We start from the raw sequence: 25,796 nt of genomic DNA on the forward strand, positions 1-25,796 counted from the left end.
TGTTTTTCCTTGTGTCTCCTAAAATCATGTCCAAACATTCCTCCTCTGTTCAGGCTCCTGATTTAGCCACATCAGTGTAGCTGGTGCCCGTCAGAGCAAAGCTGCAGATGCTGCTGTGTGCACACAGATTCTTTCTTATTATTAATTTAAACAGGTATTTATTTTATGTTGAGGTTGTTGCAAACCTCCACACAACTTTATGAAAATGTGTTGACCACAGCTTAAAATTAAATTCCTGAGGCAGCAGCTTCTCTTTATTTATTTTTTTTTCCTCTTGTAGTGAGAATTTTATTTCCCATCCCACCACTGATGCACTCACTGGCAGACTCTCAAACACCTTAATGGATCTAATACGAGTGCTTAGGAAGAGTGTGTTTGTGTCTTTGGATATCCTGTCACTAAGCAGGTATATAATAAAGATGAAGGATTGGGAGGGAGGGCGGGGGGGCCACTCGGTGCCAAATAGCTGACATTTCTTTTAAAGCAGATCATCACTGAAGCTCGCGAAGTAGAAACTAAACGTATATAAGCAGAAAAATAGGATGAGGACGGTTATTGTGACTGATGCTCCGGTCTGCTCCGTATAAATAAATAAATACATCACATATATCACTCACAGCCAGGGAATAGACAGCAGGGCTCATCTTCTCCACGTCCCTCTCCATGGGACAGAACTGCTGATAAAGTGGACAGCTCCGGTCCCAGAGAACCGACGGCTTCAGGACGTAGCCACAGCCGCCGTTGGCCTCGAACAATGCAGTGTTCAGCTGCATGGGCAGGTCTGGGAATGAGAAGGAAAGAGACAGGTTAAAAAAAACACACAAAAAAAAAAAAAGTTGTCTGGTCTAGGTGGGTGCTACATGTCTAAGTAACACCCACACAAATGAATGCCAGGTCCAAAAGTTTCCCGTCAGAAAACTGAACTGTGAGAAGATGGTCAAAGTTATTCCCTTCTCCTGTCAGTGGTCTTAATGATGTGGCAGATCGGTGTAACTGCCATCTCTTTTTTTTTTTGTTGTTTTATTGTTTTTTATTTATTTGCTGCCGAAGCTCGACCAGAGAGAAGACAAGACGTGTCTTAATCTAAACCACACGTACGCTGAGAAATGAGCCGATCGACCGTGTGTTTATGTGGAAAACGAAAATAACAACTTCATCTGTCAGTTTCCAGAAGAAAACGCTGGCGACAAAGAATTCCTGAGGATTCAGAGGTAGAGAAAAGACACAAAAAAATCAGAGCAAGAGCAAGAGGGAAGAGAGTACGAGTCTCATTTAACCTGAGATGAGGATTAAAATCTTTCAGCCAATTTCAAAGCTCAGAAAAGGTGGAAAACCTTAATGCATCATTCAGGTCATGTGGCCTTGAGGCTGCAAAGATGAAGTGACGTTACAATGGATTTTAAACCTGAAATTAATTAAATTGTGTTGTTTTTTTTTTGTTTTATAAAAATTTGAGATTAGCAAAGGGGAAAAAAATTGTTAAGTTCACTTTAAAACCAAAAGATCTCTGAAGTCATTTAAGGAAACGTGTAGCGTGGTGCAGCTTTCTTTAGGTGTTCGGTTATAATTTACAGTAGTAGCTTCTATCAGTATTGATTTCAATATGAATACGTCTAAATAAGCCTAAACTGCTCCATTATTCTGTACTGTTGCTAGCATTAGCCTAGCTTAATGAGCTACACTGAATGCAATAAGATCTATAGAGAACGCAAAACCCATATTTCTAGTCGTTTTGGTGAAAGTAACTTAATGTCTTACAATTCAAAGACAGTAATATTATAATGTAACTAATTACTCTGAAGTAATGCATTACTGGGGTTATAATTCCTAAGAAGTGTTGTGAAAGTGAGTGACGCGTCCTCACCGTCCGTCTGGTAGTTGAGAGCCACCAGTTGGATGCCGTGCAGCCAGAAGAGCAGCGGGTTGGGGTTGGTGGAGTCGATGCGTGTGGCCGCCGGGTACGTCCTGAGCAGCTGGGACGCCGTGTGCTGGATCAGCTTCTGGGAGTAGCGGCGGCACAGGCGCTTGGCGGCGTTCTCGTTCACCGAGGAGATGTGGTAGCACTTGGGCGTGCGGATGATGGCGCTGAGCGAGGTCGGGGGGCTGAGGACGGGGGACGTCTGCTGCTCCTCCCAGCTCAGACGCTCGGAGCCACCTGGGACGGGAAGGAGGAGGACGAAGAACCGGTTCTCAGTTTGAGTGACGGCTTAGTTCTTACAGACTTTAACCTCATATGCATATATATTCTTCTTAAGCCTGTATTGAACCATGTGGAACTATTTTCTTTGTTTCCATATTTGGTTTTACTTTAAAAAAACATTTTATTATTATTTTTATTATTATTATTATTATTAATTTAATTTATTATTGTTTATTTATTAGAGGGTTTATTCCAGGGTTATTGTGACTGAATGGAAGCAACAGGTGGGTTTGATGCTCACGAATGGTTGGAATCCAATGGGATATTTAACATGTATATTTATTTATTAAAAACTGAATATTATGCCTGTAATAAAGAAAAATAAAAAGGGATTATGAAAAAAACACATTATTTAGAAGGTTTTTACGTAAATCTCTTCTGCGCTTCACACATCAAGACTTGGAACGAGGTTGAGAGCAGCATAAAAGAGTCGCTGTCTATTGTTAAAAAGAGATTAAAACAAAAAATTGCTGCTGGAATTAGTTTGATCCATGTTTGTTTGGAGGTATTTTGTCTGTGCCTGATTTAAATTCTGCACTGTCTGTATCTATGGAATTACTGTAGATTGTTTTAGGTTAGAATTTAGGCAGAAATAGGCATCGTTTTTCATAATTCATCGTCCCGTTACTTTGCATGTGCAGTTTGTAAAGTTCCAAGTGTAGACGTTTCCCGCTGTCCACATGCGTGCACGCCTCACCTTTCCCAGGAGCGCGGTTCTGGGTCGCGACCTCCCCCGTGGAGCCGCGAGAAGGCGCCGTGCCAAATATGGACTTCCTGCTCTTCCCCCGGTCCTTCCCTCTACCAGAGCCGGCCGGAGACAGCGTGGACAGGCCTGCATTCCCACACCAGAGAGACAGAGAGAGAGAGAGAGAGGGGATGGAAAAATACAACCGTGCACTCAAATTAGTGACCCATCAATGCAAATATCCTGCGCGTAATACAGTTAAACGGCAAGAATCTTTGTTTCACAAGCCTCTACAAGCAGCACATCAATCTGAATGTCTGTCTGCTGTCTGTCTGTCTGTCTGTCTCTCTGTCTGTCTCTCTGTCTGTCCGTCTGTCTGTCTGTCTCTCTGTCTGTCTGTCTCTCTGTCCGTCCGTCTGCCTGCTCTGGGCCTGTTGCCCTGCTTCCTCTTTCTCAGATCTCAGGTCCCTGGAAACAGTAAACAAATAAAATACCAGTGGAAACACAGGCGGGTTTATAAGGGCAGATGTCATTTTGAAGAAGAGAGGAGACAAACAGAGCGGAGGACACTCGAGGGAGGAAAGAGGCGATAAGCGGTTTATGCTGAGGGACAAAAGAGAAATATTTGAGATAAACGGCAGCGAGGAATGGAGACGGCGTCCAATAAGGAGGGAACAGGAGACGAAAGCTGAATGGAGAGCTTCGTATTTTAAAGTTAAACAGGCAGCTCGGTTTTAATCATCTCAAAGCAAAGTGGGTAAAAGTGGAGAGGCGACAATTTGGCGAAAAAACAAAACATTTGCTTTTTCGCTGTGGAGCACGAAACAACTCTATGGTTGTTGTTTTTTTGTTTTTTTTTTGAGGGAACAACAGAACAATTAAGAAGCCATGGCTTTCCCATGCGGGAGAGGAGCGTCTCAGTGGGTGTCCTGTGTGGGACAGGAATGGAGCCGTACACAGGAATATTAAATGTCCTGCAATGAGAAACATTTAAAAATACATGGGGAAAGGTTTGACCTCTTAAATATAACATGGGAGTGGACAAGAGACAGAAAAAAAATGATCTGACAGTGTCTCGAAAGTAAAAAAAAAAACAAAAAGAAAAAGAGGACGGAGGATGTTAAGGGAGAATAAATCATGTTTTACTTGGAAAAGAAGGAGGCAATAAAACTAAGAAATGTTCGAGGAGCACATGAAGAAGAGAAGGGGATATTCCCTACCGGGGAATTTGACGGCCTGGCAGTAGATGATGAGGTCGGACAGCTCCTGGGCGATCTGTCGACTCTCCTTCTTGTTCTGAGGAAGGTAGAACTCCTCACCCAGCTCCATGTCAAACACCTGAAGACCCAGGACAGAGACGTCACCGTTAGAGCTTCACTTGGAGGGAAAGTGGGAATTCTGACCAACAGAACGGTCATCAGAGAATGGATAGGGCCTCGTGAGGGTCATCCCACAGATACTTGATCCGTTTGGTGAGTCTGGAGCCCAGGTCAACACCTGTGAGGTGGTGGGGGGGTCTGGTCTGGTCTAGGTGGGTGCTACGTGTCCAAGTAACATCTAAATGAACGAATACCAGGTCCAAAAGTTTCCCAGCAGAGCACTGAATTGTCAAAAGATGGTTTAAATGTCACTGGAGTGTGAGTGTGGCTGGTTCTATGTTGACTGAAGACAAAAATACCACAAACCAAACATCCTCCCTATCCCATGTCCATCCACTTCCAACCCCGAAGACTCAGAGACCATCTGAGGATCCTTCTCCAAACAGAAACCTTTTAGATTATCGAGCTCAGTGCATCTTCTTCCTTGGCCTTAATGAGGAATGTGATTTTTCCCCTTTTGCATGAAGTATGGACTTTTAATTGTGCTTCTTCCCTTTAATTAACACATTTATTGTTGTTGCTGTTCTTTCTCTTTAGTGGTTCGTCCCTTTTTGTCAGTGTGTTTTTAATTTGTTGGGTTTTGGTAACTTGCTAGCTGTTAGTCACATGGTGCCCATTTTAAGCTTTGCCCTACTTCCTGTTGCTAAGCCCTGATGAAGGCCAAGGCCTTTCAGACCCTGCGTCCTCATATGGGGACATTACGTTTTATTTTTTAAGCTTATTCTACTTCATTTAGTCCTGTTGTCCTCATAAGTTTACTCCACCAGCTAGAGGTTGCAACACTAGTCGGGGTAATTTGATAACGAACTGATTCGTTCTGCAGCCGATCACAGGACAAAAGTGGACAAGGTACAAAACCTCATCAGACTGTACGGTTGAAACTTGTTAATTAACTTTTCTAGTTTGATATGACTCACAAATTTAACGAATTCTATCAACAGTAACGTGCTACAACATCAATAATTAGAAAGTACTCATTTGAGGACGCTGGGACTTGCCATGATCAGGAATTGAAATGGATAGTTTTATATTTTCACTAAACAGCGAAATAATCCCAGTGTCCACATATGAGGACGCCGTTCTCTTCAAAAACTGCTTCCTGTTTAAAGATGGTGCTTGTCTAATCCTAGACACTAAATTAAAAATGGATCTAAAACTAAAGATCAGGAGGTTAAATACAGGCTTTTTCATACTTTTTCTCTTTTTTCAGTTTAAATGTCATTCACTCGTCCTGTCAGTGGTCATAATGATGTGGCTGATTGGTGAATCAGGTCTCAGGTTCTTACCTTTCCTTTGCTCTGCATCGTGCTCTCCGTCTTCTTCATTCTCTTGGGTATTTCGTCGACATGCGGCTCTTCTTTGTCCGCAGAGCTCTTTCCCTCTGGCTTGTCATCCAGGATGTTATCTATTCAAACAATTTAAAACAAAAGAAAAAGAAAGAAAGAAAAGAAATAAAACCAATGATAGTTGGGCTTCACACCAACCAAAAAACACAGGTTAACTTGCTCAGCTGACAGAAGAAGAGGCCTTGAAGCTTGAAGACACATTGGAAGCCACACCCCCCTCAGAAACTTATTCGACAGGAGTTTGAACCATGACCAGACTGCAAATGACACTATTCATTTGAGTTTGTGTTGACATGCACCCGTTACCGTTAGTATAAATGGCTGCACATGAATCAAGCGACACCCAAACGTACCCTGGTTCCGTCTCCGTATTCATGTCATGTGATAACTATGTACGGAATACTGAGGTTTAACGTGTATATTTAAACCTATAAACTGCACGTATAATATAATATAATATAATATGATATAATATAATATAATATAATATGAGAGGCACACACCGACCTGTCTGATCTGTAAATAGAAATAATGCATTGAGTTCCCAGCTGCTCAGGAACAAGTAAATTTACCATCTGGGAATCGACTCCTTGAGAAAACAACCTTTTTCTTTTTCAGATCCACTAGAGTGCGTTCGATGTTTCATGTTTGTAGTTAACACTTTTCAAGTTTATAAAATGTGCTGCATGAGAGTTTAAACAAGTTTAGTGTGTTTACTCTAAACTAATTCTCAAACTAACAAAATACTGTGATTCTGCTCCGTCTGTTCTGTTTGGCGTCCGGTTAAAAATGGGACCGTTTAACAGGTGCTGATAATTATTAGAGAATAATATTTAAAGGAAAAATAAAACGATGAGCAGTGATTTATTACGTCCTCCGACTGTGTGCAGGGCTCCGGCGAAGGCGCCTCCTCGCTGATATTCAAAGTCTCTGAGCTGTAAACAGGAGCAGCAGCAGCAGCGAGGAGGAGGAGGAGGAGGAGGAGGAGGAGGTGGAGGAGGTGGAGGAGGAGGAGGTGGTGGGTGGGGGGGAGTTACTCCCTTTGCTTTCATTCCTCCTACACATTAATCGCAGCCAGAGGCACAACATCTCGAAAACGATGACGGTCTTTATCTCAGAAGCCGTGTTTGAGTCTTAACCTCCTCCTCCTCCTCCTCCTGTAGAAACGTTTGAGTTTCGTGTCAAAGAGAAAAATGAGTTGAACCAGAGGAGGTAGCATCGAGCCGGAGACGGTGGCAGCGTAGTACTCCAGTGTTTGTGTTTAAAAGAAGGAGCCAGGATGTTATTTTTTTATCGGTTAATATATTTGAAGTAGGCCGTGAGGTTTTTTTTTTGAATGGTTCGTGACCGGTAAAGTCCTCCTGACACAGATGAGCAGTGTGCAGGGTTTTAAAACAGTGGGACTGGGGACGGGGGGCGAGGACGGGGACGGGGACGGGGACGGGGTAGTTTCCCCCTGGTCTGTTGTTTAGCGCGGGGGCAGCGCGGGGCCTGAGAAACCAGATGGCTTTGTTTTGTTTCCCCTGATGAGCCCGGCCAGCCACTGGCGAGGTCACGGAGGGAGAGGGAGGAGGAGAAGAAAGAAACGTACGAAATATTCTCGTGGCAAATACTCGCTGGCAAATACGTCAGCTTCTGAATCACACGACGCCGCGGATTACCACACAAACAGGGCGGCTTTGAACGCGTCCAGAGGCTTTGATTTAGATGTTTAGACGTCAGCTACACATGAAACGAGCTGGGAGGTTCGACTGCAAATACAAAGAGCGATAAAACCATAATAAACAGTCCCGATGCCACTAACCAGCCTTTGTTAGGGCTCTAGCTGTGAGTAATATCCCTGGAGAGCGCTCTGAAACTCACAGAGAAGAGCTTGTGTACATTCTTTTCTGTTTTTGCTGAAGCCGCTGCAGGAGGTCGGAGCTGTTAGCACATTCATTAATTCTCATTCCCGTCAAACATCAATCACAACTTAAAGGAAATGAATCTTAAATATAGGGCTGGGTGGTAAACCGGTCCATACTGAATACCGGTATTTTTTTTTCTCGTTATGATATGAATTTTTAATATAACAACATACCGGTTTATTTGACTACACAACGTTTTGAACGCTGCGAGCCACCGTTTCAATGCAGCAAATCAAAACAGAAGCTTCTAAATCGGGTGACCAGACGTCCCCGATTTCTGGGGACAGTCCCCAGTTTGGACGACCTGTCCTCTGGCTAAAGCTGTCCCTGAAAGTGTCCCCGATTTCAGCTTTTTATGAACGAGAAAAAAAAAGTGTTGTGCGCAGACTATAGTTATTACGGTAGTTGGTCGCACTGCTATTGACATTACAAACATAGCAGTTTAATTATGTTTAAATATGAATAAATATGTCAAAATAAATTAAACAAACTTGGATGACCTGTCCCCCGGCCAAAGCTGTCCCTGAAAGTGCCTAATTTTCACTTTTTATGAATGAGAAAAAAAAAAGTTGTGCACAGACTACAATCATTACGGTAGCTGGTCACGCTGCAATTTGCATTACGTAGCAGCTTAAATATGTTTAAATATGTCAAAATAAATTAAACTATTTTGGATGACCTGTCCCTCGGCTAAAGCTGTCCCCAAAAATGTCCTTAATTTCAGCTTTTTATGACTGGGAGAAAAAAAAGAAAAGAAAAAAAGTTGCACACAGACTACAATTATTACGGTACCGGGTCGAGCTGCTATTGACGTTACAGACGTAGCATTTGAAATATTTATTTGCATTTCTTTGCTCGTACCACCCAGCCCTACTTCAATATCACACAGATTAGATGGAATACTTGCTCCAGATATTATTATTATTATTATGCAACATGGATGTTCTGCACATTTTGAACAACCGCCTATTACCATGCATGTAAAGCATAACACAAGTCCACAAGAAGCAGAGCGCTGGCAGCTGCAAGACCACGCCGCAAAATACAACAAGAACAAGAACAAGAACGATGCCGTTCACTGAAGCACTTCTTCGCCCCACGTTTCCACGTAGTCGTTCTGCAGTGGTAAAAGAGCACGTAAAGAAGGCGTGAAGTAACGCTTGAATATCTCAAATGCAGTTTTTTTTTTTTTTTTTATTGTGGCAGATTTAATAATGATGATTTTTGCGGTTTTCTCATAGGTGCAATGCTGCCACTGCACAACAACGACGGACGGGAAACAGTGGCACTTAAAGAGGCGCATCAGAGCTGTGCATTTACCTTCAAGGCCATACGAGGCAGTGGAGGCTGCGAGGCCATCGGCTAAGTGGAAAACGAGCCAGATAAAATAGGAAAGGAAAGGAGTGAGAACGTAACGAGATGGTTTGTGTTAGAAGGAAGACAGGCAGGGAGAAACTGATTCAACACATTAGTTCTCAAAGCAGAAATCTCCAGTGTTCGTTCACTTCACTTTGATTTCTTCTCTTTTTTTTCTCATTTCCTGCTCCCTTACCATCTGACAGAGACTCATAGTCATAGTCATACTCGTCTTCTTCCTCCTCCTCCTCCTCGTTAGCGTGGTTGCCGGGTGACGTAACCCCCGGCGACCCATTGCTCGCCTGGGCCTGCATGTGGGCCAGCTGGTGAGCCTGAAAGGGAGACAATGATGGAATAACAATTAAAATAATAATAAATAAATAAGTATTCATATATATATATATATATATATATACACTACAGGCCAAAAGTTTGGAAGCAAAATCTAATTTGTACATAAAAAATCATAGTTTCACTGCATCAAAATAAACATGATTACTATATGAAGAGTAACTTATCTGAAGACAGTTTTACTTTAATTATCAGGTATTTCATTGTGACCTCCTCTGGCTTTAACAACAGCACGACATATATGAGGTACATTTGTATCCAGACTCTAAAGAGATAAAGTGAATAATGCAAATGGTGATTTTTTTGTTTTTAAGAAAGAAGCTTCTCACCTTATAGCCTGTATTGTACCGGTCAAAAGTTTTAAAACACACACAATTTTCAGAATTTGTCACTTTATCAGCCCAAAACTGATTCTTCTTCATTGTAGGAATTCTCTGCTGAGCTGGAGGGAAATTATACAGCTCCTTAAACTTGAAAAGTTTACGGGATCCCAGATGTCACAGACCTCAGCAGCTATGTATTAAATACCCATTTGCCTCACAGCCCGTCACAATGTGCTCATCTCTCTCTTTTTCATTATGCAGCTGCAAAATGTAAATGTTTGTTTGTTGTGTTTATTTATTTTTTACTGAAATGTGTGCAGAACTTTCCAGTTCATCACAAACCAGCTCCGTGGGGTGAAAGTCTAGAGACTGGGCCATGGTCCACTCCATGTTTTCAAGGTTCCCATCTTGTTTTTATCGTGAGGTAGTTCTGGTAGAATTTGGACTAAAGGTTTGGGTCATTATCTTGATGTAGGACGAAGCTCTGACCAACTATACCAGAGGAAACTGACGCTGTTCTAAAACTTTTTGTATATTTAACTGGTCAAGTGCAAATACTGAAATTCCAGTCTAGAGAACATAGTGAGCTTCCTGAGGCGTTTGTCCCTGTGTAATGGTGTAAACGGTGCAATGATGGAGCAAACATTAGAGCACATTTGCATCTATTATTCATGTTTGACCGAACTCTAATGAGCTCTAAATATTCACTGCACTGAAGCTACGTGGAAGTCTGGATTCTGCACGTGTTTCGTATTAACCTTCTGCTTGAGGATGTCCACCGGCGCCTGGTGGGCTTTCAGCTTCTTGTTCTTGAGAAGGATCCGTCCGCGGAGCTGCAGCGGCGACGGCAGGTGAGGGTCGTCGCTGAAGTCGCTCTCGAAGAGGAAGCGCGTCACCACACGTTCCCCGAACACGCTCTGAAAAGGAAGATAAAATGACATCAGAAGAGCTGGGGAAAATGAAAGTGTTTTTTTTTTTTGTTTTTATCGAGACAACATTACAAATAAACAACACGATGCCGATGTGGGCCGGCCTCAGGCACAGAGCTGTGTGAACATGAAAGACTTTTCTTTATCAAGTGACTCAGAAGTCGGTCTCCGGGGACGAGGAAATGCTGGGAAGTTTGGCGAGATGAAAGCACGATGATATTCCATGATGTAACCGCAGTGCCCAGATATACGTGGCCTTGAGTTTACAGTGTAACTTTAAGAAGAAGAAGAAGAAGAAGAAGATGAAGAAGAAGTAGCAGAAAGATCAGGGAAAGTGAGCTTCAGGCTGGACGTCTGCCAGGTTAAATGACGGGTCAAGGAGAATGAGAGCAGCTCTTCTCTTCCTCAGAATGAGCGTTACAAGTCCTAGTGTTTAAAGTACGCCCATGTTTTCTATAATTAAGCAGAGGCAGAAGACAGTAGGATGGTAGGAAGGTGTAGATGCTCATAATTCAGTAAATAGGAAACAGAAAATCACCGAACAAAGTAAGTTTCTTTAAAATAAATGTCTGAGATTTAACAGCTGGAGGTGGTTTCTGCTTCCCACTAGAAAACTGCACAACAAGCTGCAGCCGCCGTCGTACCTTGAAGATTTCCGCCATCTTGCGCTGCTGTGGAAGCGAGCAGTGGTTCTCTATGGAGAGGATGACGGGCATGTCAGAGTTGACAAATGCAGACCGGTTGACTGCTTCCACCACATCCTGGAGGGACGGAATAAACAGATATGGATGGATAAAGCTCCAGCACAAATGAGACAGATGAGATTTCTACAATATAAATAATATGTTCGCTTAAAGCATCATTTAAAGAAAAAAAAGAATAATACGTTTTTAGGTCCCAGTGTTGTGTTCTGTCAACTAAAATCAAGTTCTTCTGTCTCTAAATTCAGAAAAGATGTTTAAACTTAAGGCAATTATTAATTAGATAAAAAATATAGATAAACATAGTACGTTATCTATCTACCTACTTACCAATCTACCTATCTGCCAACCTACCTACATATCTACCTACCGACCTAAACCAGTGGACAAATTACAAATAACAATAATTTTCATTGATAAACTTGAGTCTTTTGTGCTGCCGTGTGTTTCTAACCTTGAAGGGAATCTTAGTTGTGAGCGTGTGTCCGTGGTAAATAACCGGCATCCCATCATCTCCATCCCAGCAGTCCAACTCCACACTCCTGCAACCTTGCAGCAGCACCTGAGAGACCAGCACAAAGTGTTGAATTTAAACTCTCTCAAAAAAGAAAAAATCTTTATCTTGAAACAGTGGTCTGAGTTACCTGACTGTAAAGCTCCACGGACGACTCCCCTTTGAGCTGGTGCCCGGTCAGGTAGGTGTTGTGAGAGGACTCGATGTAGTAGTAGGACAGAGGGTGCTGCATGTCCTCTGGGTTCATCTGAGACTCCTCGTTACGGGAAGCGAAGTTGTCCTTGTCCATTAGGAACCTGGCACAGACGAAGTTAATACGTGAAGGTGATTTGTGACAGAGAGTGTAAAGTAGTTTTAAAAACGTTGGCGTTACCTCGCAAAACCTTCAAATGACATCCAGCCCATTTGTCTCATGGTTGATGAGGGCTCGAATTTCTGCAACACAAAACATTATTCAACGTTCATTAGAAGTATCGATCGACAGCTCCCCTTCCTGTGCTCTGTGTCCATCCTTCAGTGTCATCTCTGCAGCGTTTCCTTTCCTAACAGCTCCAGGCTCCTGTACCTGAATGATGCTGAGGATCTCGTCGTAGCTCAGGTGCTCCCTCTGACAGTTGACCAAGAAGTCGTTGAGCTGAGGGATAGCCAGTCCCAAGACGCCCAAGGACGCGTTCTCCACCCCCGTCCCGTTGGTCACGATGCTGGCGGCCGCGATGGCGTCCGAGATCTGCTTCTGGTTTTCAGACATCTGCTGCCTCGTCCGGATAAACAGGCCCAGATCTGAGCCGTTGCGGGTCAACAGGTCTGAAGAGGAGGAGGAGGAAGAGATTAGGAATAATTGAGAGAAAAGTGCTTGGGAGCACGTCTTTAAGAGCGCGGCCTCGTACCGAGTTCCGGCTGCAGGCCTGTGTCTCGGTCGTCTATCCTGAGGTTGGTGAAAAGAGGGGACGATTCTGGACTGGAGCGACTGCAGGGGACGGCGAAGACGTCGAACAGCTCCTTCAGGTCCTTCCTGCTTCGGATACTGTTGGGAAAATCATTCACAGACTTCAGCAAAGATTAGGTCGATAGTACTGGTTCGTTTAGGTTCTGCAGCCAGAGCCCATGCACAAAAGATGAATCAGACTTCCTCTGTGAGACGCAGAATAAATGGATTTTAAGCACTTCCTTTGATTATTATTGATCACAAACTGATGTGAGAGCTTGAAGGGTTTTCTTACAGAGTTAGATTCATCATTTACTCTTCAGCGGGACGGTTTTTTACGTAAGACATTCGAGCTCTTCCAAGTCTCGTCCACTGAAGCTGTTTGATATTCTGTCTGTGCTGTATCTGTCCCGGGACATGATTTAAAGGGAAAGCGCTGGGCGGCAGATGAGAGGACGCAGCAGAAATGAGAAATGTAGGAGGAACGGTATGAGAATAAATGTTTGCTTATCAAAGCATGAAGCATTTGTGTCCATTCAATCGACGAGAACGTCCAAGGCAGCACAACCTTGAGAGGCGTTTGTTCCTGCTCTTACTCGTATGAAATGATGCCTTGAGATTAAATACATATAAATGCACAGTCTACTAAACAAACAGTTTTCTCTGACATCTGTATTAGAAGCCGTTCTTTCTACGACAGGGGATTTACCTGAATGACTTGAAAAGCTCAACAAACTCAATGAAGCTCATGGTGCTGTCAGAAATCATGAGATTCTGGAAGCCTTTGAAGCAGCCTTTGCTTCGGCCGTGCCACGATCTGCTGCTCCACGCCCTGCGACCCCCCAACGAAAGGAGAGAGGAAAGGAATGAAAAACCTTTTCGATTATCAGCAGCAGTACGCGTTCACCCCACTCGACATACCCCGGCTGTGACTTGGCAGATCCTGACAGGATGGGAGAGGACTGTGGACGGTTCTGGTTGGACCCCGCCATGCTGGAGGAAGAGGACGAGGAGGAGGAAGAGGAGGCTAGCAATCCAGGGCTCCGACTGGACGAGAGGGAGAACGGTCCAGGAAAGCTGTCTTCTACGGAGGCAAAGAGTAAATGTAAATAATAAAGTACTACGTCGGTTCATGCAGGCCTGGTTTCAGAACCTTGGTGCATCCTCACCTGGGTCTTCTTGGTCAATGCTGTCAGACTCTGGTCCATTTCGATAAAGTCCTTCTTTACAACTTCGCGTCTTCCTGGAAACCATCTCGTCATCAGTGGCGTCTCCGCTGTCTCCCTGTGTTGGGAGAAAAATGACGGTAAAAAAAACCCAACAACTCATCTCCATGTTCTATCAAAGGCAGAACAACAGACGTGATCATTCACTGACCCTAACGAGAGCCTTCTTCTTCTTCTTGGACTTGTCGTTGATGCTCAGCGAGCTGTTTTTCTGGGCGCTGGGTTTCTCCACTCCGCCCGTGCCCATGTTCCACCTCCGGCCACCGAAAAGCTCGATGGCCTGGGCTAACGTTGGCCCTTCGTACCTGTACTCCTCCTGGAAGAGATAAACTGGAGGCTTAACTTATGTCAGAATGCTTTTCAATAAAAAAATACACCTAACAGTGGCTTAACAGACGACTTATAAAAACTAAGCATCATCTTTGAACAGGGAGTAGTAGTTTTTGAAAAAAACAATGTCCTCATATGTGGACACTTGGATTATTTCATTATTTTTTATCAGGGGTCTTCAACATTTTTCTACAACATTTCCCCTCGGGCTGTGCAATGACAAAATTGTAAACAATCAAGTCCCGAAGGCCTCGAATGAGTACTTGCTAATTAGCAACAATTGCTAATTTGTTAAATTTGTATGACATATGAATCTACAAACGTTAATAAGCATAAGTAAATAAGTTTTAACCTTCTTTATCACTAGATCACAGACTAAAGCGTCCCCTAATGAGGACATTTGGTTTAAATGAAGGAGAATGAGCTGCAATAAAACCCAAAACTTACCGTCCCCCTGTGAGGACACCAGGTCTCAGGAGGATATGTATGTAAATACACCGATCAGGCATAACATTATGACCGCCTTCCTAATATTGTGTAGGTCTCCCTTGTGCCTTCAAAACTCACTGGAGATTGGACATGGACCTTCTGAGTGAGTCATGCGGTGTGTGATAACACAATGTTGTTAGTGGGGGGGTCTTTGGGTCCGATGGGTTGCGGGGGAGGGGCCTCTATAGTGGATGACACCACAGATACATGATCAGTTTGGGAGCTAGTGAATTTGGAGGCCAGGTTCTTCATGTTTTTTGAGTTGTTCCTAAAGCTGCCATCAAGGAGTGTCATCGCTATGCAGTGGGGGTGCATAGTCTGGTCTGGGTGGGGGCTACATGTCTAAGTAACATCCACATCAATGAATTATGAATTTCAGGTCCAAAAGTTTCCCAGCAGAACATTTAAGAATTTATTCACTTCTCCTGTCGGTGGTCATAATGTTGTGGCTGATCTGTGTTTATATGTGTGTGAGTGATGTGGTATATGTATTTTTTTAGTTGTATATATTTCCCAGTGTCACTGCTGCGAGTATGCGAGTATGCGAGTATTGATCAGTGGTGAAACTGCACATTGAGGTTGAACAGCAGTTTACATTCTCCAGAGTCTGAAGCATTTAACTTATTGTCTCTGGAGGCGTGAGCTTTGATTGTGAGACGTGTCTGTGGCTTCTTTTTTTTTTTTTTTTTTTGCAGACGTCTGGTTCTGCATGACTTGATGACTCTCTCCAGAGCCTACTTGGTAAGGTAAACAACATTTTACTCCCGATCTAGTAAATTACTAGAGGCATTCTTTAAAACCGTTTAATGGCCGATTTAAATCCACGTTAAATGAATCCGCACATTAACGGAAACGAGGCGAGCAAAGCGCCGCGGAGAGTTTACCTGATACAAACTGACGTACTGCTTCCTCAGCCACTGCAGCCTTTGGTCTGGGAACTTTTTCAGCTTCCGGGCCGAATTCACCAGCTCTGACAGGCCCTTGTGGAGCATCTGCGCTGTGTGGTTGGGGGCCACGAAGTGCAGGAGTCTGGTGGCAGGTTAACACATTAGCTATGTGTGTTTTGTAAACAGCACGGCGCGCTAGCAATGTGCAGGCGGTAGCGGGGACACAGACCGGTTGTCGGTGGTGCTGAGGCCGTAGAGGAGGCTGAGGCCGTTCTCCTCCACCGTCATCTGGCTCAGTTTGTTTTGCAAACACACGGCGTGAACGTCGACTCCCTGATGACCCAGAAACACCGCCTGCACAGCCAAACAGGCATGACGTTAAAAGTACATGCTGTCAAGAAACTGTATCAAAATCCCATTTTTTTTTTGTTTGTTTAACAAACCTTCACCACTCCCAGGTCCAAAAGGCCCTCTGCTAATCCTGCAGCTACAGGGTGTCCTAACCCCAGTGGATGCTCTGCAGGGGAGGCCCCTCCGCTCTGAGGTTTACCTGCCATAAATCAACACCTTTATGACATATTTGAAATGTAGTAAACGCGAAAGGAAATTGGGGAACAAATGCACACAGAGTATCTGAGTTACACAACGACCTGCTGAGGATAAACACGCTGTTTGAAACATAATAATGACACAGGAAATATATATTTTTTTATGGATGTCTGTTTCAAATTTGTTTAAAGAGCAATAATCAAGCTCAAGAGGATATGAAATGCGGCGTTCAGTGTTTCTGCTGAAGATATAAACACGCTCGTCATGATAACGACAGAAGCTGCAGCCTTGAATGAACCGATAGGGCAGCGGTTCCCAACCTGAGGTCTGCGCCCCTCACACCAAATACAGTTTCCACCTGATTCACCAGTTTTTATCCAGTATTGTGTGTCTCCCTGCATGTACAATATGCAGGTTTTAAATTATTTCAGCTGGATCGTCAGTGTGTGTTTGATCGCGATTAAATAAACCCGCAAAATTTATAAAAAAAAATAAAATAAAAAACATTGATGCAGGATATTGTCAGGTCCATGCAGTCAATTGAGTTCATCAGCTTTCCCTCTTCACACTAACATCACCAGCCAATCAGAAGCAGGGTGGCCGTGGGTCTCGGAAACTTGGTTGAGATCCAGCTGCAGCTGATGCTGCATTCAAGACAACTTGAGAAAAAATGAGGTCTGATTTGTCAAACTCAGAAATAACTGTTTCCAAAATAAAAAAGGAAATAGCTGCTGCACATGTTTAATGTTCAGCAAACGGTGCATTCATCATAACAAGGATAAGATATTACGATCCCTTGTGCCAAGATCCCAAGAAAAACACATTTAGAAAAACCAACCAGCAGGCTAGCAGTCAGCTACCAGCTAGCAACCAACAGGAAGACACCAGCTAACTAGCCTAGCCAACAGCAGTGGGCAGTATGCAGCTTATGTTGGGGTTTTCAAGTGGGCACCTCCCTTCACCAACATACTAAACTTATTTTTTGTCCTCTGAGTTAACCTGTAACACGAACGCTATGATATAGAAGTCTGAAATTTCTGAGTTTTCATGAAAGCATCATCTAAGCTGGCATTTTTTTCATTGAAGTCACACATTTATGAAGCTAGGAAAATGTGTCCTTAGTCAGAATATGATCTACTGTTGTTTTTGTGTACATTGGAACTGAATTAAACGGTGAAACTGCAAATGGAATAATTCCACAAATTAATTAGCCCTCTTCCCTGGAAAAAAGTTGTGGCTGCACGGGCTGGGAGGCCAAGGAAAAATAACAAAAGGTCGGGAACCACTGCTCTAGTGAGATCAACAGCAGATTAGAGGAAGCCGTTGTGATTTACCCCAGGTGAGCGTGATGTTGTCGGGCTGCAGCCTCAGCAGGCAGCGAGCTGTGAGGTGGGTGTCCTGGTCGTAGTGAATGACCGTAGCCCCCTGGAGGAGAAACTGGTGGACGTCCGGCTGCAGCGACAACACGTACCTAGAAAAACAAAGGAGAAGAAAAAAAAAAACGCTGTGGCTCGTGCGCTGAAGTTGCAGCAGCTGTTTGTGTGGTTGTGCACGTGTCTCACCACGGAATGAGCTCCGTGCCGTGGCTGAAAGCTTTGTGCGTCTCCTCCGTTCCCTGAAACTCCACCTCCTTCGCCGCCGGCTCGGACGACAAGTCGCCCTCTGAATCTGACAAGTCCCCCACTGTGAAACTGAAGAGGGATGAAGGTTGGTTTCAAGTGCGCGTATGTTCCAATACGACAGGCGGCTTAAACGCAACATGCAGTAAAACGTGTCGTGTCCTGTAATGCATCGGTCGAACAGGCAAAACATAAAAGTCATGCATTAGTCGTTTCATTCCTTCACTTCTAAACAAGCTGCTACTCAAACTGCAGCCTAAACTATGTTAACTTAGCACGAAACCCCCGTTAATCTTCTTGTACGACCACTTACAAAACATGGTTTGTTTCTGCCGTCGTCCTGACTGAATGGTAACTGGGAAAAGGGAGAAGGAAACAAAAAAAAAGGGGGGACAAGAGGAAGCGTGAATAGAAAGAAAAAAAAACAGGACAGAGAGGTGTCGACAGTTTTCCGAGAAGAAGGAGAAGAGGATGGCAGCAGGAAAGAGATCCAGAACACAGGAACACAGGAAAAGCAAACGTCTGCGGGTGAGGTGATATTTATCAGCCTCCCAGTCCAAACAGATTAAGAGCGTACGATCTGGCCAAAGGTACGCGGAGGGTTGTTATCCTGAGCACGGAATAATATGTCAAGAGAAAACAGTTTAGAAACGCACAAGACAATCCAGGCTTCCTTAATACAAATGTCACAGGTCAAGGTTGGAACGGAATCAATTATCAACACAGCCTCTAAATTACAGCCTGTGTTATTAGCGACCTGCCACCAGTGTGCTGAGGAGAACCAGAGCCGTGTTCCTTCCTGTCCTGACAGGAAACCAACCTGTAAACCTTTTTTTTTTTTTTTCTCCTACGTGACACGAGTTTTATTTGAACATCACCGCAACGCAATAACATCGTGCGAACGCCTTCCCCCCGTTAATCCGTTACCCTGTGATGTGTTTGTGACCTGCGCGATAAACCAAAATAAGACTTTCGCGAGCGTCCATTTCACTGCGGCTGATGCTGGAACAGTATCTGTTTATAATTGTTTCATTATTTCTTTTAAGAGAGATTATACATTAGGCACATTGCATATATTATATGCTGCTATACGCCTGCTTTTTCATTTAATTGTATTTGAATTTATCCTTTCCAGCTTTTAGTAACACAAAGGTTCCACTGTACCTGAGCAAACGGCATAAAAAAACGATTCTTTTCTTCTCTATTCTATAAATGTGTTTGTCTGTGAACTGAATTGTGTTTCCAGTAAGTGACGAGCCAATGCCGATCACTCCCAGCATTCATAGTTCTGCTATAAATCTGTATATAACATTCTTTCTACTTTGTCCGTGAGTCACAGTCTGTGAATGAGCAGGAAAATAAAGAACTTAATTTTGGAAACAGACCTTTTGGCCCGAAGGGTCACAAACGCTAAACAATTGAAACAACTTCTGGCATAAAGGGAGGAGTTCGGCCGAAGAATAAAAATAGGTTTGACACGCTCAGGTTATTTTAATGCATCTGAAAAGTCTTTGGATCGAAACACATGTGAAGACTGTGTGACGGAGGAGGAACTGACTGGTTGGGGCAGCGGTCCCTGAAGGAGTTGTTTCTGGACGAAGGGGACGGGCCGGTGGAGGAGGGACTGGTGGACGCCTCGTCTGTGTCCTCAGCCTCCAAACTTCGATTGCAAGATCTGGGGACAGAGGAAGAGGAGAGACTGAGTCAAACGCCGCCACTTCAGTCTGTACTGCTGCTCTCTGGTCCCTTCTGGAGGGTTCAAGTTCAAATAATAATCCCGCTGTCTCTGCCTTTGTCCCCTGGTGTGAAGAAAACGGTCCTGACTTAAACGTGTCAAAGACTAAAGAAATTCATTTTAGCAAGAATCAAAGCAAAGCAGCTGCTAACTTCATCCATGGCATGGAGGTGGACATTGTAGATTCCTACAAACACTTGAGAACTCTCTTTAAATTTGATGTCAACAGAGAGGTGACTTCCAAAAAAGGACGACAAAGGATTCATCTCCTCAGAAAGCTGAACTCTTTCAATGATAGTAGGAGTGTTTGCTTTCTAAGTCTTTTATCAAAAGTCTTTTTTATTATTTTTTTTGTGAGAATGGCACAAAAATCCCTGAAAACAATTGTTCCAGAATAATTGGGGTGAAGCAGGAAGATTTGTCCTCCCTCTGGGACAAAAGAGCGGTCAAGACATCTAGGGCTATTACTGCAACGTGACCACATCCTAGCTGCAGACTAGACTTTCAGCTCATGCCCTCAGGACGGCGTTTTAAAGCTCCTTCTAGGAAAACAAATCGTTATTCCAGATCTTTTATCCCCTCTGCTATTAGACTTTTAAATCCGTCCATGTGTTTCTTATAGAAGCACTTTTAATAAGTACTTTTTACATTATTGGTCACTTTCTCTGACAGTGTCAGTGCGGTTTGTGTTGAATGCCTCCGGGACAAATAAACTTGTATTGAACTGAATCGTATTTGTCTTCTAAGGATGCAGCGTGTACCTGATGATCTGGAGGATGCTGCTGACGGTAGCTTCTTTCTCTGGGACGTGCAGCCCGTCTGGGCCGGACCTCGACAGGAAATTGGGCTGGCCGCTGTAGTCGGACATAAACTGGAGGGAAAACAGAGCAAAAAATGGAATTACACAGATGACATGACACCTGGTTGTTTAGCGTTTAGGTAGTGTGGTCGTTTACTGTACCTCTATTGAGTCTTCTGGGTTGTCTGGAGATGGTTTGAGGCTAATGATGCTCGCTGTGCCATCCAACGCATCGCTCAGCTCCTTCAGAAAAACCCCACAGAACGGCACAACCTACAGCGGATTTACAGAAGAGACAGGAAAAAGGGAAATATCATAACACGGCCATGGACGCTGAGTTAGGGTTGGACGGTATGACCACAACATTCTGTATTTAATGCAGTAGATTGACTAAGGACGGACTATTTTACTGTGATGATGAGTAAATACTGTAGAATAATCCCACACTAGCAGTAAAACAGATTTGCATGGACCCATGTTAGCACTGACTGCTGATGTGGAAGTTTATTTTGACATATTTATTCATATGTAAACATATTTAAACTGCTATGTCTGTAATGTCAATAGCAGCGCCACCAGCTACCGTAATAACTGTAGTATGTGTGCAACATTTTTTTTTCCTCATTCATAGAAAGCTAAAATTGGGGACAGCTTTAGCCAGAATTACAGTAAAGAGAAACCCACCTTGCACCCTGGGATATTCAGAGCCCTTGTCACAACCTTCTTGTACTCGGAGGAAGACTCGTGCTGAGCCATGGCGTCCTTTAAACTCCTCATGGTCTCTATGTCTGACTGGTCCATGAACTGCCACATCTTCAGCACCTTGCGGGATCTGAGGAGCAAATAAAACACACTAAGGTTATCTGGTGCAAGTGTTTGTAAGGGTCAACAAACATGTGTATGCACTATACATGTCTTAATACCTGAGTCCGGCCAGGAACTCCATGACACCGTTGTAGTTTCCCATGTTCCAACAGCATTTAGCGACGTGGACCAGATACGAGAAAACTTCTCTCTTTTCCTCCATGGACCCCGCGGTCAAGATGAGCCACGTCACCCACGAGCTCACCTGCATGATCGGGATGTCACACACATAATATTACTAACAGATACCAGCAAAATGATCAACAAACACTGATGCACCAGTGAGGCATAACATTACAACCACTTTCCTCATATTGTTCAGGACTTATTTGTGCCTCTAAACGAGTTGTGACTCATCAGAGAATGGACATGGGCCACGGGTTAAGGGGAGGGTCCTTCTGTGAATCATCCTCCCGATACTTGATACTTGTTCTGAGTAAATCTGAGTAAATCTGGAGGCCAGATGAACGCTTTGTGCTGTTCTTCAGAATTTTTTTTTTAGTTGTTGTTGTTGCTAAGCTCCTAAGTTGAAGGAGTGCACTGGCAAGAGCGTGAGATGCGCGAGCTGCTCTGCATCCGAGGAGAAGAGGAGATTCGGCAAACTCGGCCAACGTCAGGATGAGCAGGAGCGGCATGGGATCACTTAAGAACGAGCGTAATGACTAATGTTCACGAACCACGCCTTTGTTTTGCTCCTATAACACAATGCACATCTACATGACAATGTTTTTTTATAGTGAACATCTCCGATTAGACTATCCAGGCAACAACTGATAATTTGCCAAACCACAACAGGACTCGTAAGTATGTTATTACAAGGCTGTTACTACAACAGGGACACTGCATCCACAGCCACGCTACGGTCAGCTGAAACCTCTTTATTGTGTGTGTGGTCTTGTTTGTGCTCATGAATTCTTGTCTGGAGACATGTGTCTAAAGTTGTAATGCGTGTGTGCGGGGTCATGCCAGCTGGCCCCACACTGATACACGCACACACTGACACGCACACACACACACTGACACACACACGCTGAAGAAAGAATGAGATCAGATGTCTATCAGCTGTGCTCTGTCTCTGCACTGACTGCCTTAAAGCATGTGCAAAAGGCACGATGGCAGGACCAGATATGCATCGGGTTCAGTTTCCCTTCGCATTCTTCGTGATGGACACACACACACACACGCACCAAACAGGAAAAAGATGAGATTCAAATCTGTCTTCCTCTCGCTCTCCCGTGTCTTTGTCTCCATGCATTTCAGAAGGTACTCGCATACGCGTAATGACACACTCATACTGAAACTCCCTAAGCCCCTTGCAGGTGGTAAAAAACATCCCACTGGCCCAGAGATCTATTACTGGGTTATGTAAGGCTCAGTAAAGCCCACCGCAGTCTGACTTAACAGGAACTAAATAAAGCTGTGCACACACACACACACACACACACACACACACACACACACACACACACACACACACACACACACACACACACACACACACACAAACACTCACTCACTCAAACATGTAAATAGTTTCACATGCGGTATTGTTTGATGTCGGTTCAGTTTTAAAAGTAGAGCACCGACCTCAAACAAGCACATTAACCCAATGTGTGTTTAACAAACAAATACTACAGTAATAAAAGGACAATAACTACCTAATCTCGGTTGATTCTTAAAATACTCATTCACAGTGAACTCCCCGAGCTTCAAGGTGTTTGTCCCATCAACAGACTCTAAGTAGACGCATAAATTAAAGATTAAAATATCAACAAACACCTTTTTTTTCCAATGAAAAAAGTTTAAAATTGCATTCAAATCGTTCAAAAGTATCACTCCTTACTAACTCTTCTATGAGAAAGGTGCATGACAAGAAAAAGCTCTACAGCTCTACTGCAGATAATACGCGTACAGCGAGTGTGCATAGTGATGCATCTGGTGATGCAATGATAAGAATTGGATTAAATGGGGTGGAGCCGTTTACTATAACTGAGAAATGAAAGCTTTAATTACAGTGCAGAATTAACTGGAAGTCAACAGAGTGATATCTAAGGTGATATATAAGGCTGCTAAAGGTTTTTGTTACTTGTGCTTTACATGCATTAGAATTTCAAATACCTGCAGTGGTACTAAAAAAAAATCAACATCTGTGTTTGTTTTTTGTTTAGAAGAAATATTCATCATTTATTGATTTATTTATTTGCTCAGTAAAAATAAAATAACAAAGCATACAGTATATTAAGAAGTGTGAGATAGGAATGTGCAGGAGGAACCAAAAGAAAACATCCATAGGGGCTCGACAGGCGACTCTTTTAAATGACAAACCACATAAACAATAAATGAAATAACACAAACTAATTCAAAGAACAGCCAGAGAAGAAAAAGAAGTCATAGTTTTAAAAGATGAAGGAAGGTATTTAGAGGAGTGGAGAAGATAAAAATGAAATATTATGGAAGTGGATGGATTATGAATTTGCAATGCACAACTGGTCCAATAAAAGTTTGCTATTTGAATGAATTAACACTGGTACAGTTTCTAATAATGAGCACCTCGGTATAAATAACAACTGCACAAAAACATCAGCATAAAAATTGAAACGCCTACGACAATGAAAGAAAATATGTCCGAGCAGATGTTAGGCAAAGTGTAAATGACAAGGGGCCGATAACAGAACCGTGTGGTACACCACAGTTTACGGCGATGGCTTCAGATAAACTATATTTTAAATGACACACAACGTGAGCAGCGACTGGTACAAGAATAACAACAACAGGGCCGAGCTTGAGATGCCAAGCATGGAATCTGGCCTGTACAATTTATGGGTCAATAAAAAAAAAAAAATGTTATTAGAGTTGTGCTCCTGGTGTTTTTTTTCTGTTTTTTTTTTTGAAAGAAAAAGCTTTTTTAATCTCTTAAATTGAAAAGCTGAGGCGTACTCCCCTTTTTTCCGTTTCTTGCTGTAGAATTTACAGTAGGTGACTCGCTGACTCTCTTATCTGGTATAACACTGGCCAGGATGTGTGTGCCAGGATGTGCGTGCTATGCATGAAAAAGGAAATCAGTCACTTCTAGCCTCATGACATAATGCAAAGTCATGTCAGCTATGGGGCTAAATTACAGTCACCATCCAAACCCTTCTGGACGGTCTGCAAAATGGCTTTTAGAACCACCGCAGATCAAGGGATCAAACTGAGCTGGCTTCTCTTCTGATATTCCAGATAGAAGAAGTGTGTGCTCAGTGCTGTGTATCACAGAAAATAGACAGGATATAAGGAGACACTACATATATATATATATATATATGTAGAGAGAGAGGGCACGTCATGGTAGAGAAGAGCAGCAAAGAGCAAACAAAAGTTGTGTCCTCAAACAATGCAAACACACAGCAGATCTTATAAATGGCAGTTTGACAAAAGTTCAGACACCCACATAGACACACGTAAAAACAGAACTGGAGCTGGGTACAAGCTGATCCCCCTTTGATGTTTGTGTATGTGTCCATCCGCCTGTCCTCCAGTCTGTCTGTCTGTCTGTCTGTCTGTCTCCATCTGTTCATGTGTTATTAGTTGAACTGTGAGGGTCAGCTTCTCCTTGATACGACCAATTACATAACCCGAGGTCAATTACTAACTCAAGAGCGCAAGAGCACACACACCGGCCCTGTCAAAGTTAAACGCCCCGGACAGACACAAAGAGGGGTTTCGTCTCCCAGGACATCCACATTTTTAGAGCGGTTTCGTTTCCATACATGGTTTGAAAATGACTGGGAATCCAAATTAGATTATGTTTCGGGTTAGATTTGCAAAGACTCGTCTCTTGAGGGCGTTGAATGAACTCTAAAGCCCCATTTATTAATTTCATTGAAATTTAATATTCAATAATTTTATTGCTCTCGTAAAAATTTTGTATATAGATCAATCTACATATCTTCATATCCATCAATCAATCCATCTGATACATCCTCAAAACAGTGGACACAGGTCAGGTCAGTGAAGTAGGATTCAGTTCTCAGATTTGAACCTCCATCCTGATATTATCTTGGTTTGTAAACAATGTGACGTTTTTCAAGGGGCGGGGCTTAACTGGAGGCAAAACATCTCAAACACAATAACCTGTAAACGGCGGTTAGCATATTTCAATGGACTGTTTTGGCAAGAATGAAGGAGGAAAACACATATTTTAGAGAATATACTATTAAACTCACTCCCTGAGACCCTGAGAGATATTTTAAAAAGTTGACTCTGACTGATGGGACTATATTCACCGACCCCTGTCACTCACTGGAGGATTTGACCAAAGGAGGACACAGAGGGGACGAAGTCTGGTCTGTATTTTTCAAGTGAAGCGTCTCCAAAAAAAGATTTTACAAGAAGTAAGTGGAACCACTGTGGAAGGTAACGTAGTAAATGCAAATTCTGCTTGGACGCCCCTGAAACATGCAACTAACACTGCGTTACCTAGCAGTTAGCATTAGCATTAGCATTACCACGTATCAAGAATCATCCAAATAACGTTTAACTTGGGTTTAAATGGGTTATTCACACCCATAATGTTATCCAGACTGAAACTGATGATGCATTACACATTAATCTTATCTGATATGAAGCGTGCATGTTGTTGTGATTGTCTCACTCCAGTCCTTTCTTTTAAAGCCAAAACAACGTTGTTCAAGACTGGCAGT

At 43.2% G+C, this 25,796-nt stretch overlaps 1 protein-coding gene across 11 annotated transcripts in view; it reads right to left on the minus strand.

Annotated features, from left to right (window-relative positions):
- Positions 1-25,796, minus strand: part of plce1 (phospholipase C, epsilon 1) — a 97,483-nt gene that overhangs the window by 9,912 nt on the left and 61,775 nt on the right. For 7 of the 11 annotated variants that reach the window (XM_047608882.1, XM_047608880.1, XM_047608883.1 and 4 more), the window contains 29 exons: positions 21,174-21,319; positions 20,935-21,082; positions 20,413-20,523; positions 20,213-20,322; positions 19,275-19,391; positions 18,030-18,071; positions 17,660-17,788; positions 17,432-17,568; positions 15,992-16,098; positions 15,778-15,902; positions 15,546-15,690; positions 13,994-14,158; positions 13,786-13,900; positions 13,538-13,700; positions 13,326-13,448; positions 12,579-12,715; positions 12,257-12,495; positions 12,065-12,126; positions 11,822-11,987; positions 11,632-11,739; positions 11,121-11,237; positions 10,306-10,464; positions 9,070-9,205; positions 8,838-8,879; positions 5,551-5,669; positions 4,106-4,223; positions 2,898-3,032; positions 1,865-2,155; positions 618-781 (listed from right to left, as the gene is read on the minus strand). In XM_047608882.1, coding sequence (XP_047464838.1) covers positions 618-781; positions 1,865-2,155; positions 2,898-3,032; positions 4,106-4,223; positions 5,551-5,669; positions 8,838-8,879; positions 9,070-9,205; positions 10,306-10,464; positions 11,121-11,237; positions 11,632-11,739; positions 11,822-11,987; positions 12,065-12,126; positions 12,257-12,495; positions 12,579-12,715; positions 13,326-13,448; positions 13,538-13,700; positions 13,786-13,900; positions 13,994-14,158; positions 15,546-15,690; positions 15,778-15,902; positions 15,992-16,098; positions 17,432-17,568; positions 17,660-17,788; positions 18,030-18,071; positions 19,275-19,391; positions 20,213-20,322; positions 20,413-20,523; positions 20,935-21,082; positions 21,174-21,319 — 3,876 coding nt within the window. The remainder of the gene's footprint in view (positions 1-617; positions 782-1,864; positions 2,156-2,897; positions 3,033-4,105; positions 4,224-5,550; positions 5,670-8,837; positions 8,880-9,069; positions 9,206-10,305; positions 10,465-11,120; positions 11,238-11,631; positions 11,740-11,821; positions 11,988-12,064; positions 12,127-12,256; positions 12,496-12,578; positions 12,716-13,325; positions 13,449-13,537; positions 13,701-13,785; positions 13,901-13,993; positions 14,159-15,545; positions 15,691-15,777; positions 15,903-15,991; positions 16,099-17,431; positions 17,569-17,659; positions 17,789-18,029; positions 18,072-19,274; positions 19,392-20,212; positions 20,323-20,412; positions 20,524-20,934; positions 21,083-21,173; positions 21,320-25,796) is intronic. The other 4 variants (XM_047608887.1, XM_047608891.1, XM_047608886.1 and 1 more) reach the window with 3 other exon arrangements.

This window comes from Mugil cephalus, chromosome 16 (assembly GCF_022458985.1).
Source record: "Mugil cephalus isolate CIBA_MC_2020 chromosome 16, CIBA_Mcephalus_1.1, whole genome shotgun sequence".
NCBI lineage: Eukaryota > Metazoa > Chordata > Actinopteri > Mugiliformes > Mugilidae > Mugil > Mugil cephalus.